Below are 18,312 nucleotides of genomic sequence, written 5' to 3'. Positions count from 1 at the left end.
AATTAGTTCTGAAGCTAAACCCCATTTATGCACTAGCAACAGCATATATTAATATAATTTTGATGGTTGATCATTTTGATATGGGCCAATCCAAAATTCATGACAGTACAAGCAATGCATGTAGTAGGATCTGCTGCCTGACCTAAACTAAATGTGTCAGCGACTGTTGTCCACTTTGTGCTTAAAATTGTAAAGACTACATTTGGTGAACAGTGATATTCCAAAACATATGCATGTTTCAATTTAATATGTTATATGATTGTAAATACTATTTACTGCTCTGCATTTACATATTATTATAATTTTTTTTAAATACCAGAGTGGAGATGATGAGGATTACAAACGAATCTACAGCAAGAAGATAAAACCCAGACTGAAATCAGAGGACCTTGCTGAGGGTGTTGACGTGCGTACAGAACGTCACAGCAGCACAAGCAGTGATGGAAGCACAATTACCACCATCACCCGACGAATTACGACCTACACGTTGGACATGCCAGAGGGCCCTGGACTGCAACCGTATGAAATAGGTAGTCCAGAATTCAAGACTCAGGTCCCACGGCATGAACAGTCAGGAGAGGGTTCTCCACAACTTAAACTGTCTCACGGCAGCATGATAAACAGAGGGGGTACAGAGGAGGCTGTCTTTGATGTAGGTGATGTATCTATCACAGGTCCACATGTCAGTGGTTCTTCTGAAAAACACTGGAGTTTGGGACATGTGAAAACAGGAACTGTTACGAGAGATATCGAGCAGAGTGAAAAAGAGCTCAGATTTAAAATGCCCGCCACTGGACTTTCAGGGGACAAGGTGCAGACTGAATTTGGGGGGATGCAACATCAACATAGCAGCATTCAGTTTCCTAGCAGTAATGTTACAGTTACTGATAAGTTTAGTATCAGTGGACCTGGTAGAAGCAGTCAAGGTTTCTCAGGTAGAATAGGTGTTGGTTTGGAGAAAGTAGACAATGGCAAAGGAAGTAATGGTCCTGATGTTACAATCAGCGACCAGCAGTTGAGGGGAGCAGGCCAAGGGATTAATATCAGTGACCAGCAGCTGAGGGGAGCAGGCCAAGGGATTAATATCAACGTGAATGCTCCTGGTGCCAGGATCTCTGGTACAAGTGCTGATATCTCTGTAGCAGCAGGAAAAGATGGCACAATCAAAACATCAGAAGTTTCAGGTCCCAGCTTACAGGCTCATGCTACTGACATCAGTTTCACAGGGCCAAAGGTGAAGGGTAATTCCAATGTGTCTATTTCAGGCATTAAAAGTGGAATCACAGTGCCTAGCACAGACATTACTGGTCCAGCAGTTACGATGCAGAGTTCAGAGGATTCAGTTAAGATGCCCTCATTTGACATGAAACCAAAGGATGTCTCTATGCCTAGGTTTGATGTACATTTGAAAGGACCAAAAGTCACAGGTGATTTAGACACATCAGTTCCAAATGTTACGGGAGACATAAAAGGGCCGAAGCTTAATGTTGAAGGTTCTGGTGTTGACATTGATGGGTCAGAAATGGGATTTAAGTTACCAAAATTTAAAATGCCATCATTTGGTCTCAAAAGCTCAAACCTAGAGGATGGAAAAGAGGGAGTACACATTCAAAAGCCTGATGTTACTGGTGGCCGACCTGATGTTAATGTAAACTTAACAGGGCCTAAAGTGAAGGGAGATGTTGATATATCAGTCCCTAAGATAGAGGGTGAAGTAGATATTAAGGGTCCTGCTGGAAAGATCAAAGGGCCCAAATTTAACATGCCCACAGTTTCTGGACCAAAGACTGGAGTTCCAGATGTAAATATCAACCTCAAGGGACCCAAACTCAAAGGAGATGTTGATGTTTCACTTCCAAAACTCAAAGGGGACATGGCATCCCCACAGATAGAGATGGAAAGACCTGAGGTAAATGTCGAAGGCCCTGAATATGGATTCAAAATGCCCAAAGTCAAAATACCTTCATTTGGTATCAAGGGCACGAATGTGGAGGGCCCAGAAGCTAACATTGATGTGAAAGCACCAAAAATTGACATTACAACCCCAGATGTTGAAGTCAGAGGTCCAGAGGGAAGAATCAAAGGGCCTGCATTTAAAATGCCTTCTGTTTCTGGCCCTAAAATCTCTATGCCTGACGTCGACTTTAATCTGAAAGGACCTAAATTGAAGGGAGATGTGGATGTGTCACTACCAAAAGTTGAAGGTGATATCAAAACCCCAAAGGTCGACATTGAGGGCCCTGAAGTTAACATTGAAGGGCCTGAGGGTGGATTCAAGATGCCCAAAATCAAGATGCCTTCATTTGGCATCAAGGGACCTCATGTGGAGGAACCTGGGGTAAATGTTAACATACCAAAAGCTGGCATTGATGTTAAGGGGCCGGCCATTGACATAAAAAGTCCAGATCTTAATATTGAGGGTCCAGGAGGAAAGATAAAAGGGTCTAAATTCAAAATGCCATCAATTTCCGGACCAAAGATCTCAATGCCTGATATTGACTTAAACATGAAAGGACCAAAAGTAAAGGGAGATGTGGACGTGTCACTACCAAAAGTTGAAGGTGATATCAAAGGCCCAGCGGTTGATTTTGAAGGCTCAGAAGGTGGATTCAAGATGCCAAAAATGAAAATGCCTTCATTTGGATTGAAGGGGCACAAACTGGAGGGCCCTGAAGTGGATGTTAAACTGATGAAAGCAGACATTGATGTGAAGGCACCGGAAATTGACATTAAAACCCCAGATCTTGAGGTGGAGGGTCCAGAAGGAAAGATCAAAGGGTCTAAATTCAAAATGCCATCCATTTCTGGACCAAAGATCTCAATGCCTGATGTTGACTTCAACCTGAAAGGACCTAAAATGAAGGGAGATGTGGATGTGTCACTACCAAAAGTCGAAGGTGATATCAAAGCACCGAAGGTAGACATTGAAGGCCCAGAGTTTGATATTGAAGGCTCAGAAGGTGGATTCAAGATGCCAAAGATGAAAATGCCTTCGTTTGGATTCAAGGGACCCAAACTGGAGGGCCCTGAAGTTGACGTGAAAATGCCAAGAGCTGATTTTGACCTTAAAGCACCGAAAGTTGATGTTGAATGTCCAGATCTTGAAATTGAGGGTCCAGAGGGAAAGATCAAGGGCCCTAAATTCAAAATGCCATCCATTTCTGGGCCAAAGATATCAATGCCTGATGTTGACCTCAACTTAAAAGGACCGAAAGTGAAGGGTGATATGGATGTTTCAGTTCCAAAAGTTGAAGGTGATATCAAAGCTCCAAAGATTGACATTCAAGGCCCAGATCTTGATATTGAGGGACCTGAAGGAGGATTTAAGATGCCAAAGATCAAAATGCCTTCATTTGGAATGAAAGGTCCCAAAGTGGAGGGTCCTGAAGTCGATTTGGTACTTCCGAAAGCTGACATTGATGTGAAAGCACCAGGAATAGATGTTGAATGTCCAGATCTTGAAATCGAGGGTCCAGAAGGAAAGATCAAGGGCCCTAAATTTAAAATGCCATCCATGTCTGGCCCAAAGATCTCAATGCCTGATGTTGACTTCAACCTGAAAGGACCTAAAATGAAGGGAGGTGTGGATATGTCACTACCAAAAGTCGAAGGTGATATCAAAGCACCGAAGGTAGACATTGAAGGCCCAGAGGTTGATTTTGAAGGCCCAGATGGTGGATTCAAGATGCCTAAAATCAAAATGCCTTCATTTGGGTTCAAGGGTCCCAAAATGGAAGGACCTGACATTGATGTAAAAATGCCAAAAGCTGATTTTGATCTTAAAGCACCGAAAGTTGACGTTGAATGTCCAGATCTTGACATTGAGTGTCCAGAGGGAAAGATCAAGGGCTCTAAATTCAAAATGCCATCCATTTCTGGCCCTAAGATCTCAATGCCTGATGTTGACTTCAACCTGAAAGGCCCTAAAATGAAGGGAGATGTGGATGTGTCACTACCAAAAGTCGAAGGTGATATCAAAGCACCGAAGGTAGACATTGAAGGCCCAGAGTTTGATATTGAAGGCCCAGAAGGTGGATTCAAGATGCCAAAGATGAAAATGCCTTCATTTGGATTCAAGGGACCCAAACTGGAGGGCCCTGAAGTTGATGTGAAAATGCCGAAAGCTGACTTTGATCTTAAAGGACCGAAGGTTGATGTTGAATGTCCAGATCTTGAAATCGAGGGTCCAGAAGGAAAGATCAAGGGCTCTAAATTCAAAATGCCATCCATTTCTGGGCCAAAGATATCAATGCCTGATGTTGACTTCAACCTGAAAGGACCTAAAATGAAGGGAGATGTGGATGTGTCACTACCAAAAGTCGAAGGTGATATCAAAGCACCGAAGGTAGACATTGAAGGCCCAGAGTTTGATATTGAGGGACCTGAAGGTGGATTCAAGATGCCAAAGATGAAAATGCCTTCATTTGGGTTCAAGGGTCCCAAAATGGAAGGACCTGACATTGATGTAAAAATGCCAAAAGCTGATTTTGATCTTAAAGCACCGAAAGTTGACGTTGAATGTCCAGATCTTGACATTGAGTGTCCAGAGGGAAAGATCAAGGGCTCTAAATTCAAAATGCCATCAATTTCTGGGCCAAAGATATCAATGCCTGATGTTGACTTCAACCTGAAAGGACCTAAAATGAAGGGAGATGTGGATGTGTCACTACCAAAAGTCGAAGGTGATATCAAAGCACCGAAGGTAGACATTGAAGGCCCAGAGTTTGATATTGAAGGTCCAGAAGGTGGATTCAAGATGCCAAAGATGAAAATGCCTTCATTTGGATTCAAGGGACCCAAACTGGAGGGCCCTGAAGTTGATGTGAAAATGCCAAAAGCTGACTTTGATCTTAAAGGACCGAAGGTAGATGTTGAATGTCCAGATCTTGACATTGAGGGTCCAGAGGGAAAGATCAAGGGCTCTAAATTCAAAATGCCATCCATTTCTGGCCCTAAGATCTCAATGCCTGATGTTGACTTCAACCTGAAAGGACCTAAAATGAAGGGAGGTGTGGATGTGTCACTACCAAAAGTCGAAGGTGATATCAAAGCACCAAAGGTAGACATTGAAGGCCCAGAGGTTGATATTGAAGGCCCAGATGGTGGATTCAAGATGCCTAAAATCAAAATGCCTTCATTTGGATTCAAGAGTCCCAAACTGGAGGGCCCTGATGTTGACGTGAAAATGCCAAAAGCTGATTTTGATCTTAAAGCACCGAAAGTTGATGTTGAATGTCCAGATCTTGAAATCGAGGGTCCAGAAGGAAAGATCAAGGGCCCTAAATTTAAAATGCCATCCATGTCTGGGCCAAAGATATCAATGCCTGATGTTGACTTCAACCTGAAAGGACCTAAAATGAAGGGAGGTGTGGATATGTCACTACCAAAAGTCGAAGGTGATATCAAAGCACCGAAGGTAGATATTGAAGGCCCAGAGGTTGATTTTGAAGGTCCAGATGGTGGATTCAAGATGCCTAAAATCAAAATGCCTTCATTTGGGTTCAAGGGTCCCAAAATGGAAGGACCTGACATTGATGTAAAAATGCCAAAAGCTGATTTTGATCTTAAAGCACCGAAAGTTGACGTTGAATGTCCAGATCTTGACATTGAGTGTCCAGAGGGAAAGATCAAGGGCTCTAAATTCAAAATGCCATCCATTTCTGGCCCTAAGATCTCAATGCCTGATGTTGACTTCAACCTGAAAGGACCTAAAATGAAGGGAGATGTGGATGTGTCACTACCAAAAGTCGAATGTGATATCAAAGCACCAAAGGTAGACATTGAAGGCCCAGAAGTTGATATTGAAGGCCCAGAAGGTGGATTCAAGATGCCTAAAATCAAAATGCCTTCATTTGGATTCAAGGGACCCAAACTGGAGGGCCCTGAAGTTGACGTGAAAATGCCAAAAGCTGATTTTGATCTTAAAGGACCGAAAGTTGATGTTGAATGTCCAAATCTTGAAATCGAGGGTCCAGAAGGAAAGATCAAGGGCTCTAAATTCAAAATGCCATCCATTTCTGGGCCAAAGATATCAATGCCTGATGTTGACTTCAACCTGAAAGGACCTAAAATGAAGGGAGATGTGGATGTGTCACTACCAAAAGTTGAAGGTGATATCAAAGCACCGAAGGTAGACATTGAAGGCCCAGATATTGATATTGAAGGCCCAGAAGGTGGATTCAAGATGCCAAAGATGAAAATGCCTTCATTTGGATTCAAGGGACCCAAACTGGAGGGCCCTGAAGTTGATGTGAAAATGCCGAAAGCTGACTTTGATCTTAAAGGACCGAAGGTTGATGTTGAATGTCCAGCTCTTGAAATTGAGGGTCCAGAAGGAAAGATCAAGGGCTCTAAATTCAAAATGCCATCCATTTCTGGGCCAAAGATATCAATGCCTGATGTTGACTTCAACCTGAAAGGACCTAAAATGAAGGGAGATGTGGATGTGTCACTACCAAAAGTCGAAGGTGATATCAAAGCACCGAAGGTAGACATTGAAGGCCCAGATATTGATATTGAAGGCCCAGAAGGTGGATTCAAGATGCCAAAGATGAAAATGCCTTCATTTGGATTCAAGGGACCCAAACTGGAGGGCCCTGAAGTTGATGTGAAAATGCCGAAAGCTGACTTTGATCTTAAAGGACCGAAGGTTGATGTTGAATGTCCAGATCTTGAAATTGAGGGTCCAGAAGGAAAGATCAAGGGCTCTAAATTCAAAATGCCATCCATTTCTGGGCCAAAGATATCAATGCCTGATGTTGACTTCAACCTGAAAGGACCTAAAATGAAGGGAGATGTGGATATGTCACTACCAAAAGTTGAAGGTGATATCAAAGCACCGAAGATAGACATTGAAGGGCCGGAGGTCGATATTGAAGGCCCAGAAGGTGGATTTAAGATGCCAAAGTTCAAAATGCCTTCATTTGGATTCAAGGGGCCGAAAGTGGAGGGACCTGATGTTGATGTAACTCTCCCTAAAGCTGACATTGATATAAAAGCACCAGAGATTGATATTGAGGGCCCAGAGGGAAAGATCAAGGGGCATAAATTCAAAATGCCAACAATATCAGGTCCATCTGTCTCAATGCCTGATGTTGACTTCAACTTAAAAGGACCAAAACTAAAGGGTGATGTGGATGTCTCTGTTCCAAAGTTTGAGGGTGATATCAAGACACCAAAAGTCGACATTGAAGGCCCAGATGTTGAAATTGAGGGGCCTGGTGGAGGATTTAAGATGCCAAAGATGAAAATGCCTTCATTTGGATTCAAGGGTCCCAAAATGGAAGGACCTGACATTGATGTGAAAATGCCAAAAGCTGATATTGATCTCAAAGGACCGAAAGTTGATGTTGAATGTCCAGATCTTGAAATCGAGGGTCCAGAGGGAAAGATCAAGGGCCCTAAATTCAAAATGCCATCCATTTCTGGACCAAAGATATCAATGCCTGATGTTGACTTCAACCTGAAAGGACCTAAAATGAAGGGAGATGTGGATATGTCACTACCAAAAGTTGAAGGTGATATCAAAGCACCGAAGATAGACATTGAAGGCCCGGAGGTCGATATTGAAGGCCCAGAAGGTGGATTTAAGATGCCAAAGTTCAAAATGCCGTCATTTGGATTCAAGGGGCCCAAGGTGGAGGGACCTGATGTTGATGTAACTCTCCCTAAAGCGGACATTGATATAAAAGCACCAGAGATTGATATTGAGGGCCCAGAAGGAAAGATCAAGGGACCAAAATTCAAAATGCCAACAATATCAGGTCCATCTCTCTCAATGCCTGATGTTGACTTCAACTTAAAAGGACCGAAACTAAAGGGTGATATGGATATCTCTGTTCCAAAGGTTGAGGGTGATATCAAGACACCAAAAGTCGACATTGAAGGCCCAGATGTTGAAATTGAGGGACCTGGTGGAGGATTTAAAATGCCAAAGATGAAAATGCCTTCATTTGGATTCAAGGGTCCCAAAATGGAAGGACCTGACATTGATGTGAAAATGCCAAAAGCTGATTTGGATCTTAAAGGACCGAAAGTTGATGTTGAATGTCCAGATCTTGACATTGAGGGTCCGGACGGAAAGATCAAGGGCCCTAAATTCAAAATGCCATCCATTTCTGGGCCAAAGATATCAATGCCTGATGTTGACTTCAACCTGAAAGGACCTAAAATGAAGGGAGGTGTGGATATGTCACTACCAAAATTCGAAGGTGATATCAAAGCACCAAAGGTTGACATTGAAGGCCCAGAGGTTGATTTTGAGGGACCTGAAGGAGGATTTAAAATGCCAAAGATGAAAATGCCTTCATTTGGATTCAAGGGTCCCAAAATGGAAGGACCTGACATTGATGTGAAAATGCCAAAAGCTGATTTTGATCTTAAAGCACCAAAAGTTGACATTGAATGTCCAGATCTTGACATTGAGGGTCCAGAGGGAAAGATCAAGGGCTCTAAATTCAAAATGCCATCCATTTCTGGCCCTAAGATCTCAATGCCTGATGTTGACTTCAACCTGAAAGGACCTAAAATGAAGGGAGATGTGGATATGTCACTACCAAAAATGGAGGGTGACATCAAAGCTCCAAAGCTTGACCTTGAAGGCCCAGATCTTGATATTGAGGGACCTGAAGGAGGATTTAAGATGCCAAAGATGAAAATGCCTTCATTTGGATTCAAGGGTCCCAAAATGGAAGGACCTGACATTGATGTGAAAATGCCAAAAGCTGATTTTGATCTCAAAGGACCGAAAGTTGATGTTGAATGTCCAGATCTTGACATTGAGGGTCCAGACGGAAAGATCAAGGGCCCTAAATTCAAAATGCCATCCATTTCTGGGCCAAAGATATCAATGCCTGATGTTGACTTCAACCTGAAAGGACCTAAGATGAAGGGAGATGTGGATATGTCACTACCAAAAATGGAGGGTGACATCAAAGCTCCAAAGCTTGACCTTGAAGGCCCAGATCTTGATATTGAGGGACCTGAGGAGGATTTAAAATGCCAAAGATGAAAATGCCTTCATTTGGATTCAAGGGTCCCAAATTGGAAGGACCTGACATTGATGTGAAAATGCCAAAAGCTGATTTTGATCTTAAAGGACCGAAAGTTGATGTTGAATGTCCAGATCTTGACATTGATGGTCCAGACGGAAAGATCAAGGGCCCTAAATTCAAAATGCCATCCATTTCTGGGCCAAAGATCTCAATGCCGGATGTCGACTTCAATCTGAAAGGACCTAAACTCAAGGGAGATATGGATGTATCATTACCAAAAGTTGAAGGTGATATCAAAGCACCAAAGATTGATATTGAAGGCCCCGAAGTTGACATTGCCGGTCCTGATGGTGGATTTAAAATGCCCAAAATGAAAATGCCATCAATGTCTGGTCCCAAGATCTCTTTTCCTGATGTTGACTTTAACCTTAAAAGTCCCAAGATAAAGGGTGATGTTGATGTATCAACTCCAAAGTTTGAAGCTGACATCAAAGGACCAAAACTTGACATTGAAGCACCAGATGTTGAAATCAGTGGACCTGAGAGCGGAGTGAAAAAGGGGAAATTCAAAATGCCTAAGTTTGGATTTAAAGGGCCAAAGATCGAAGGTCCTGATATTGATTTCAAGACTCCAAAGGCTGAGATTGATATCAAAGGTCCAAAGGGCAGTCTCCATGCACCAGAAGTTGATGTCACGGCACCAGGTGTGAAAGTAAAAGGATCAAAGTTTAAAATGCCATCCTTGTCTGGTCCAAAGATGTCATTACCAGATGTTGACCTGAATATAAAGAGTCCTAAAATCAAAGGTCATTCAGATTTCACAGTTGAAGGCGACATGAAGGGAGCAAAATTGGACGTTGGTACACCTGATGTGGAAGCTAGAAGTCCAGAGGGAGGATTTAGGATGCCGAGGTTTAAAATGCCCAAATTTGGTTTCAAGTCACCTAAGGTTGAGGGCCCAGATGCCAGTATCAATTTTCCCAAAGCAGATATCGATGTTGGATCTGTAGACTTCAACTTAAAAGGACCAAAAATGAAGGGAGATGTGGATATGTCACTACCAAAAGTCCAAGGTGAAATCAAAGCTCCAAAGGTTGACATTGAAGGCCCAGATCTTGATATTGAAGGGCCTGAAGGAGGATTTAAGATGCCAAAGATCAAAATGCCGTCATTTGGATTCAAGGGGCCCAAAGTGGAGGGACCTGATGTTGATGTAACTCTCCCTAAAGCGGACATTGATATAAAAGCACCAGAGATTGATATTGAGGGCCCAGAAGGAAAGATCAAGGGGCATAAATTCAAAATGCCAACAATATCAGGTCCATCTCTCTCAATGCCTGATGTTGACTTCAACTTAAGAGGACCGAAACTAAAGGGTGATATGGACATCTCTGCTCCAAAGTTTGAGGGTGATCTCAAGACACCAAAAGTCAACATTGAGGGCCCAGATGTTGACATTGAGGGACCTGAAGGAGGATTTAAGATGCCAAAGATGAAAATGCCTTCATTTGGATTCAAGGGTCCCAAAATGGAAGGACCTGACATTGATGTGAAAATGCCAAAAGCTGATTTTGATCTGAAAGCACCAGAAGTTGACTTTGAAAGTCCAGACCTTGATATTGAGGGTCCAGAGGGAAAGATCAAGGGCCCTAAATTCAAAATGCCAACGATATCAGGTCCAAAGATCTCAATGCCTGATGTTGACTTCAACCTGAAAGGACCGAAATTAAAGGGTGATTTGGATGTTTCAGTTCCAAAACTTGAAGGTAACATGAAAGCTCCAAAGATTGACATTGAAGGCCCAGATATTGATATTGAGGGACCTGAAGGAGGATTTAAGATGCCAAAGATGAAAATGCCTTCATTTGGGTTCAAGGGTCCCAAAATGGAAGGACCTGACATTGATGTGAAAATGCCGAAAGCTGATATTGATTTTAAAGCACCAGAAGTTGACTTTGACAGTCCAGATCTTGAAATTGAGGGTCCAGACGGAAAGATCAAGGGGCATAAATTCAAAATGCCAACGATATCAGGTCCAAAGATCTCAATGCCTGATGTTGACTTCAACCTGAAAGGACCGAAATTAAAGGGTGATTTGGATGTTTCAGTTCCAAAACTTGAAGGTGACATGAAAACTCCAAGGCTTGACCTTGAAGGCCCAGATGTTGATATTGAGGGACCTGAAGGAGGATTTAAGATGCCAAAGTTCAAAATGCCGTCATTTGGGTTCAAGGGGCCCAAAGTGGAGGGACCTGATGTTGATGTAACTCTCCCTAAAGCGGACATTGATATAAAAGCACCAGAGATTGATATTGAAGGCCCAGAAGGAAAGATCAAGGGACCAAAATTCAAAATGCCAACAATATCAGGTCCATCTCTCTCAATGCCTGATGTTGACTTCAACTTAAGAGGACCGAAACTAAAGGGTGATATGGACATCTCTGCTCCAAAGTTTGAGGGTGATCTCAAGACACCAAAAGTCAACATTGAGGGCCCAGATGTTGATATTGAGGGACCTGAAGGAGGATTTAAGATGCCAAAGATGAAAATGCCTTCATTTGGGTTCAAGGGTCCCAAAATGGAAGGACCTGACATTGATGTGAAAATGCCAAAAGCTGATTTTGATCTTAAAGGACCGAAAGTTGATGTTGAATGTCCAGATCTTGACATTGAGGGTCCAGACGGAAAGATCAAGGGGCCTAAATTCAAAATGCCATCCATTTCTGGGCCAAAGATATCCATGCCAAATGTAGACTTCAACCTGAAAGGACCTAAAATGAAGGGAGATGTGGATATGTCACTACCAAAAATGGAGGGTGAAATCAAAGCTCCAAAGGTTGACATTGAAGGCCCAGATCTTGATATTGAGGGACCTGAAGGAGGATTTAAGATGCCAAAGATGAAAATGCCGTCATTTGGGTTCAAGGGGCCCAAAGTGGAGGGACCTGACATTGATGTGAAAATGCCAAAAGCTGATATTGATCTGAAAGCACCAGAAGTTGACTTTGAAAGTCCAGACCTTGATATTGAGGGTCCAGAGGGAAAGATCAAGGGCCCTAAATTCAAAATGCCAACGATATCAGGTCCAAAGATCTCAATGCCTGATGTTGACTTCAACCTGAAAGGACCGAAATTAAAGGGTGATTTGGATGTTTCAGTTCCAAAACTTGAAGGTAACATGAAAGCTCCAAAGATTGACATTGAAGGCCCAGATCTTGATATTGAGGGACCTGAAGGAGGATTTAAGATGCCAAAGTTCAAAATGCCTTCATTTGGATTCAAGGGGCCCAAAGTGGAGGGACCTGATGTTGATGTAACTCTCCCAAAAGCGGACATTGATATAAAAGCACCAGAGATTGATATTGAAGGCCCAGAAGGAAAGATCAAGGGGCCTAAATTCAAAATGCCAACAATATCAGGTCCATCTCTCTCAATGCCTGATGTTGACTTCAACTTAAGAGGACCGAAACTAAAGGGTGATATGGACATCTCTGTTCCAAAGGTTGAGGGTGATATCAAGACACCAAAAGTCGACATTGAAGGCCCAGATCTTGATATTGAGGGACCTGAAGGAGGATTTAAGATGCCAAAGATGAAAATGCCTTCATTTGGGTTCAAGGGTCCCAAAATGGAAGGACCTGACATTGATGTGAAAATGCCAAAAGCTGATTTTGATCTTAAAGGACCGAAAGTTGATGTTGAATGTCCAGATCTTGACATTGAGGGTCCAGACGGAAAGATCAAGGGGCCTAAATTCAAAATGCCATCCATTTCTGGGCCAAAGATATCCATGCCAAATGTAGACTTCAACCTGAAAGGACCTAAAATGAAGGGAGATGTGGATATGTCACTACCAAAAATGGAGGGTGAAATCAAAGCTCCAAGGATTGACATTGAAGGCCCAGATCTTGATATTGAGGGACCTGAAGGAGGATTTAAGATGCCAAAGATGAAAATGCCGTCATTTGGGTTCAAGGGGCCCAAGGTGGAGGGACCTGATGTTGATGTAACTCTCCCTAAAGCGGACATTGATATAAAAGCACCAGAGATTGATATTGAGGGCCCAGAAGGAAAGATCAAGGGACCAAAATTCAAAATGCCAACAATATCAGGTCCATCTCTCTCAATGCCTGATGTTGACTTCAACTTAAGAGGACCGAAACTAAAGGGTGATATGGACATCTCTGCTCCAAAGTTTGAGGGTGATCTCAAGACACCAAAAGTCAACATTGAGGGCCCAGATGTTGACATTGAGGGACCTGAAGGAGGATTTAAGATGCCAAAGATGAAAATGCCTTCATTTGGGTTCAAGGGTCCCAAAATGGAAGGACCTGACATTGATGTGAAAATGCCAAAAGCTGATTTTGATCTTAAAGGACCGAAAGTTGATGTTGAATGTCCAGATCTTGACATTGAGGGTCCAGACGGAAAGATCAAGGGGCCTAAATTCAAAATGCCATCCATTTCTGGGCCAAAGATATCCATGCCAAATGTAGACTTCAACCTGAAAGGACCTAAAATGAAGGGAGATGTGGATATGTCACTACCAAAAATGGAGGGTGAAATCAAAGCTCCAAGGATTGACATTGAAGGCCCAGATCTTGATATTGAGGGACCTGAAGGAGGATTTAAGATGCCAAAGATGAAAATGCCGTCATTTGGGTTCAAGGGGCCCAAAGTGGAGGGACCTGATGTTGATGTAACTCTCCCTAAAGCAGACATTGATATAAAAGCACCAGAGATTGATATTGAAGGCCCAGAAGGAAAGATCAAGGGGCCTAAATTCAAAATGCCAACAATATCAGGTCCATCTCTCTCAATGCCTGATGTTGACTTCAACTTAAGAGGACCGAAACTAAAGGGTGATATGGACATCTCTGTTCCAAAGTTTGAGGGTGATCTCAAGACACCAAAAGTCAACATTGAGGGCCCAGATGTTGACATTGAGGGACCTGAAGGAGGATTTAAGATGCCAAAGATGAAAATGCCTTCATTTGGATTCAAGGGTCCCAAAATGGAAGGACCTGACATTGATGTGAAAATGCCAAAAGCTGATATTGATCTCAAAGGACCGAAAGTTGACATTGAAAGTCCAGATTTTGAAGTTGAGGGTCCAGACGGAAAGATCAAGGGGCCAAAATTCAAAATGCCATCCATTTCTGGCCCTAAGGTCTCAATGCCTGATGTTGACTTCAATCTGAAAGGACCCAAAGTGAAGGGAGATGTGGATGTATCTGTGCCAAATGTCAAAGGTGACTTCAAAGCTCCAAAGGTTGACATTGAAGGCCCAGATTTTGACATTGAGGGATCTGAGGGAGGATTTAAGATGCCAAAGATGAAAATGCCTTCATTTGGATTCAAGGGCCCTAAAGTAGATGGATCTGATATAGATGTTAACCTTCCCACAGCTGCAGTAGACATTAAAGCTGCTGATGTTGATATAACAGGTCCCCATCTTGACATTGAAGGCTCTGAGGGTAGATTTAAAGGCCCCACATTTAAAATGCCATCCATTTCTGCACCAAAAATCTCAATGCCTGATGTTGACATTAACCTTAAAGGGCCAAAAGGAAAAGGACACATAGAAGGTCCAGAGTTTGAAAAGCCAGAGGTTAAGTTTCCAAGATACAAGGGCCCCACTTTTGGGATAAAATCGCCAAAAGTACAAGGGCCAGAAGTTGACATTTCAACAAAGACTTACCTTCCTGATCCTAATATTGACATTGCAGGCCCTGAGGTGAATGTAGAGGGACCTGAGGCAAATATCAAAGTGCCAAAAATCAAGAAACCCAAATTCCATATGGGTGGAAAAAGCCCCAAATTAGATCTTCCTGATGTTGATGCCAGTGCTGCCGCTCCCGATGTAGACATTGGTCTGAAAGGAAAGAAGGGAAAATTCAAATTACCTAAAGTGAAAGGAAAGGGGAAGAGTAGTGATACTGACTTCAGTCTCAAAACACATGATATTGAATTAGAAACTGAATCACCTGACCTGCACATCAAAGGACCTAAAGTAAAGAAGCCATTGTTTGGAAAACTGCATTTTCCAGATGTTGAACTTGACATTAAGTCTCCCAAGGTGAAAGGGGATGCCTCTGGAGCCTTGAAATCTTCTGACATTGATTTACCATCAGGAAGCCTCAAAACAGAAGTGCATATGGAACAACCTGGGCTCAATATGGACAGTCCTGATGTAAAAAAGAAATCAAAAATTAAAATGCCCAGATTTCACATTTCAGGGCCAAAGCTCAAAAAAGGTGATATTGATGTCAGTAGCTCCAGTCTAGAAACATCAGATATGAATGTCAGCTTGAATACCCCTGAAATGAAAGGAAAACATGGACTAGATATCAGCATTGATAGCCCTGAAGCATCTTTGAAAGGAAAAGGATTCCAAGTGTCTGGTTTTAATGTTAAAGCACCAGAAATGTCTGCCTCAGATATTAGTCTAAAGGGTTCAGAAATGAAGGGAGGGTTTGGAGAGGGTAAGGGCATCAAATATGATGTAAAAGGTGGAGCAGGTATGGGCATAGTGGGACCAGACAGTGGTGTATCTGGTGAGATGGAGTATCCAGAGGGTCATGTTGCATTTCCAAAGATAAAAGTTCCAAAGTTTGGTGTTGCATTACCCAGATTGGAAGGGCCTGAATGGGGAGTGGATGTTGGGACTAGTGAAGGTGCAGGACAGGTTGAAATGGCAGCTCCACATGGGAGTGGTCATTTAGGGGCTGATCTACATGGCTCAGAACTGAAATCAGGTGGGAAAGTAAAGGTCAAGATGCCAAGATTCTTTGGAAAGTCAAAGACTAAGGGTGGAAGTGCTGCTGACCTTACATTAAACAGTCCAGATGTTGAACTTTCAAAAAGGGGAGGGGGTGTCAAAGTGTCCAAAGACCTTAGCTTGAGTTCTGGAGAGTTACAAAGTGGCAAAGTGGCAGTAGGTGTTTCACCCAAGAGCAAATCTGCATCTCTTGATCTATTAAAAAAATCACGACATCGCTCCTCCTCTTTTAGTGATGAAGGGGAGCTTGCCTCTCCCTCCTCTGCTTCAGGTCACCTAGAGGCAGGCAGTGGCGATATATCTCTGGATATTGGTGGGGCTAAGGTCAAAGGGAAAAAGGGAAAGTTGAAATTTGGCACCTTTGGTGGTTTTGGATCTAAATCCAAGGGTTCGTATGAGGTGTCACTAGGAGAGCAGGGGGAAGGAAAGTTAGAAGGAGGTAGTGATGTGGCACTTTCAGCTAAAAAGTCAAGAATGTCTTCCTCATCCAGTAGTGATAGTGGCTCAAAGAGTGGGTTTCATTTTCCAAGATTGGAGCTTGCTGTGTCACCTAAGAAATAAGAAGTGGTGATACAACAAAGCCCTGATGTACTACACATATGCTTACTTTTCCACGCATAACTAATCTTCAAGCATTTGAAATGAAATAGACAGCATAATCACGCCATTCACTTTGACTCCTCACTGCACAGTCACATTATTAATAATCAATGTATGTGAGTTCTATTCATGCGCTCTCTTTATCCCAGACCAACAATTTAGTATCCTTTTGGGGTACATACCATATTTTTGCTATTACACTGTAAATAAGAAAAACTGTATTGTAATTATTTTTTTCTTTTGTACATAGTTAAATTTTATTGAGACTACACCATCTCACACAAATCAATCAGTGCCTTTGATAATCCAAAGAAGCATATTTGCATTTTGTTTTGATGAATTTTGCTTAGATTAATTTTTTTTACCTGTAATGTTTTAAGACACACAAATACTGGGAGTATCTCACAACATATTGCAATCACTGTATTAATGATAAGAATGTCTGTTTGCATATACACTTAGAGCAATAGCGATCTTTATATTTGAAAATACACAATTGTTTTGTTTTGCAGCGTCAAATATAATCAGTCCTGTTTTCACAGTTACTCACTAAAATGATTTGAAAGGCAATCTATTTGCAAGAAAAAAATGAGATTTTAACAAATGTCTAACCTTTGTACAAACTGTAAATAAACTGTTGCTGTTTCATCCTAATCTTAAACATGGATTAGAGACTGACTAAATTGGAATTACAATCTACAAAACCGAAGGTATAATATTCCCATTACAGTTTCACATGGGTTACATATTGACATTATCCAAATTATTTATATTTAGTCAAATTTGTTCAAGATATCCTAAATGAGTAAAATGGTGTTTTTCTATAAACAAAGCTACTGCTTTTGAAAGTGAACACAATAGTTTATCCGTTTCCCATCACACATGGCCTTAAGTTGAGATGATTCTCTCTCTCTCTCTCACTCTCTCTCTCACACATGGTAATGTTTGGTGGAAAAACTAAGGGTGACTGTTTCACTTTAATCACTAATAAAATGTTGTTGATTCTCAGCTGCAGATCCTAAATTGTATTTTTCTATGTTTTTTTCCTGTTAAAAAACAAACCAAATAAACTGTTCAAGTACCTACGGGGATTACTGTCATTAATGTCTTTACTGTTTTAATTTGCACTCTACCCACACTGTACTGTACTGTATGTCATCTATCTGTCATTGGCCATCATTATCATTGGCTATAATAATTAACTGAATTGAACTTATACTAATTAAATGTATAATTCATTAAGAATATTGTACAACATATACGTAAAGTCCAAACAAGACATTTGAGTACTAGGAATTGTTCAGACCTATCATTAATATAGCTAGACATGACATGACAAGCGGCATTTCCATTAAACACCACACTGAAATGTACTCAAGAATCAGACGTGTAAAACAAGAACACAATGACATAAATAACACTTCTCCATAGTCTTAATATAATATCATGTGTTCGGGCATGTAGTTCATCTGTATGGAGAACATTTTGGAAAAAAAGAGAAGTATGAAAGTCTAGATAACATTTTACTTTCACATTTTTTTTTTTAAACGGCCTCATTTATTAACTCGCTATCTCAGCATAAACATGCTGGATTTGTTTGGAATGTTTCAAATAATCTATAGTGACATCATGCCCTAAAGATTGTATAATCACATCCCAAACAACCACAGTTCTTAACTTATTTCATCTTTTGACTTCATTGACACTAATCTTCATGCCAGGGATTACTGCAAATAATTGAACTAAAATTCATTAGGACAATGGATCCTTTTTTCTAACAATAGTGGCTTAGCTTTCTAAATGCACATACTGTAGCTCAATCACAGGAAGTAGAATGACAACGCTGGAGCTCCCCTGTGTGGCGACTGGACTGACCACACAGCAAAGTTACTTAAAATACATTATTATGATGTGGACACACAAAGTTTCACATACTAT

At 41.6% G+C, this 18,312-nt stretch overlaps 1 protein-coding gene across 1 annotated transcript in view; it reads left to right on the top strand.

The window, feature by feature from the left end:
- Positions 1-17,459, top strand: part of ahnak (AHNAK nucleoprotein) — a 30,939-nt gene extending 13,480 nt beyond the window's left edge. The window contains 2 exon segments of the mRNA XM_031586941.1: positions 320-8,990; positions 8,993-17,459. Of these exon segments, the coding sequence (XP_031442801.1) occupies positions 320-8,990; positions 8,993-16,335 (16,014 nt within the window). The 3' untranslated portion in view covers positions 16,336-17,459.
- The last annotated feature ends 853 nt before the right edge of the window (positions 17,460-18,312 follow it).

The sequence above is a fragment of the Clupea harengus genome, chromosome 20, assembly GCF_900700415.2.
Source record: "Clupea harengus chromosome 20, Ch_v2.0.2, whole genome shotgun sequence".
Lineage (NCBI taxonomy): Eukaryota > Metazoa > Chordata > Actinopteri > Clupeiformes > Clupeidae > Clupea > Clupea harengus.
Note: the sequence above shows the minus strand (reverse complement) of the source record. Positions and strands in the feature narration are given on the sequence as shown.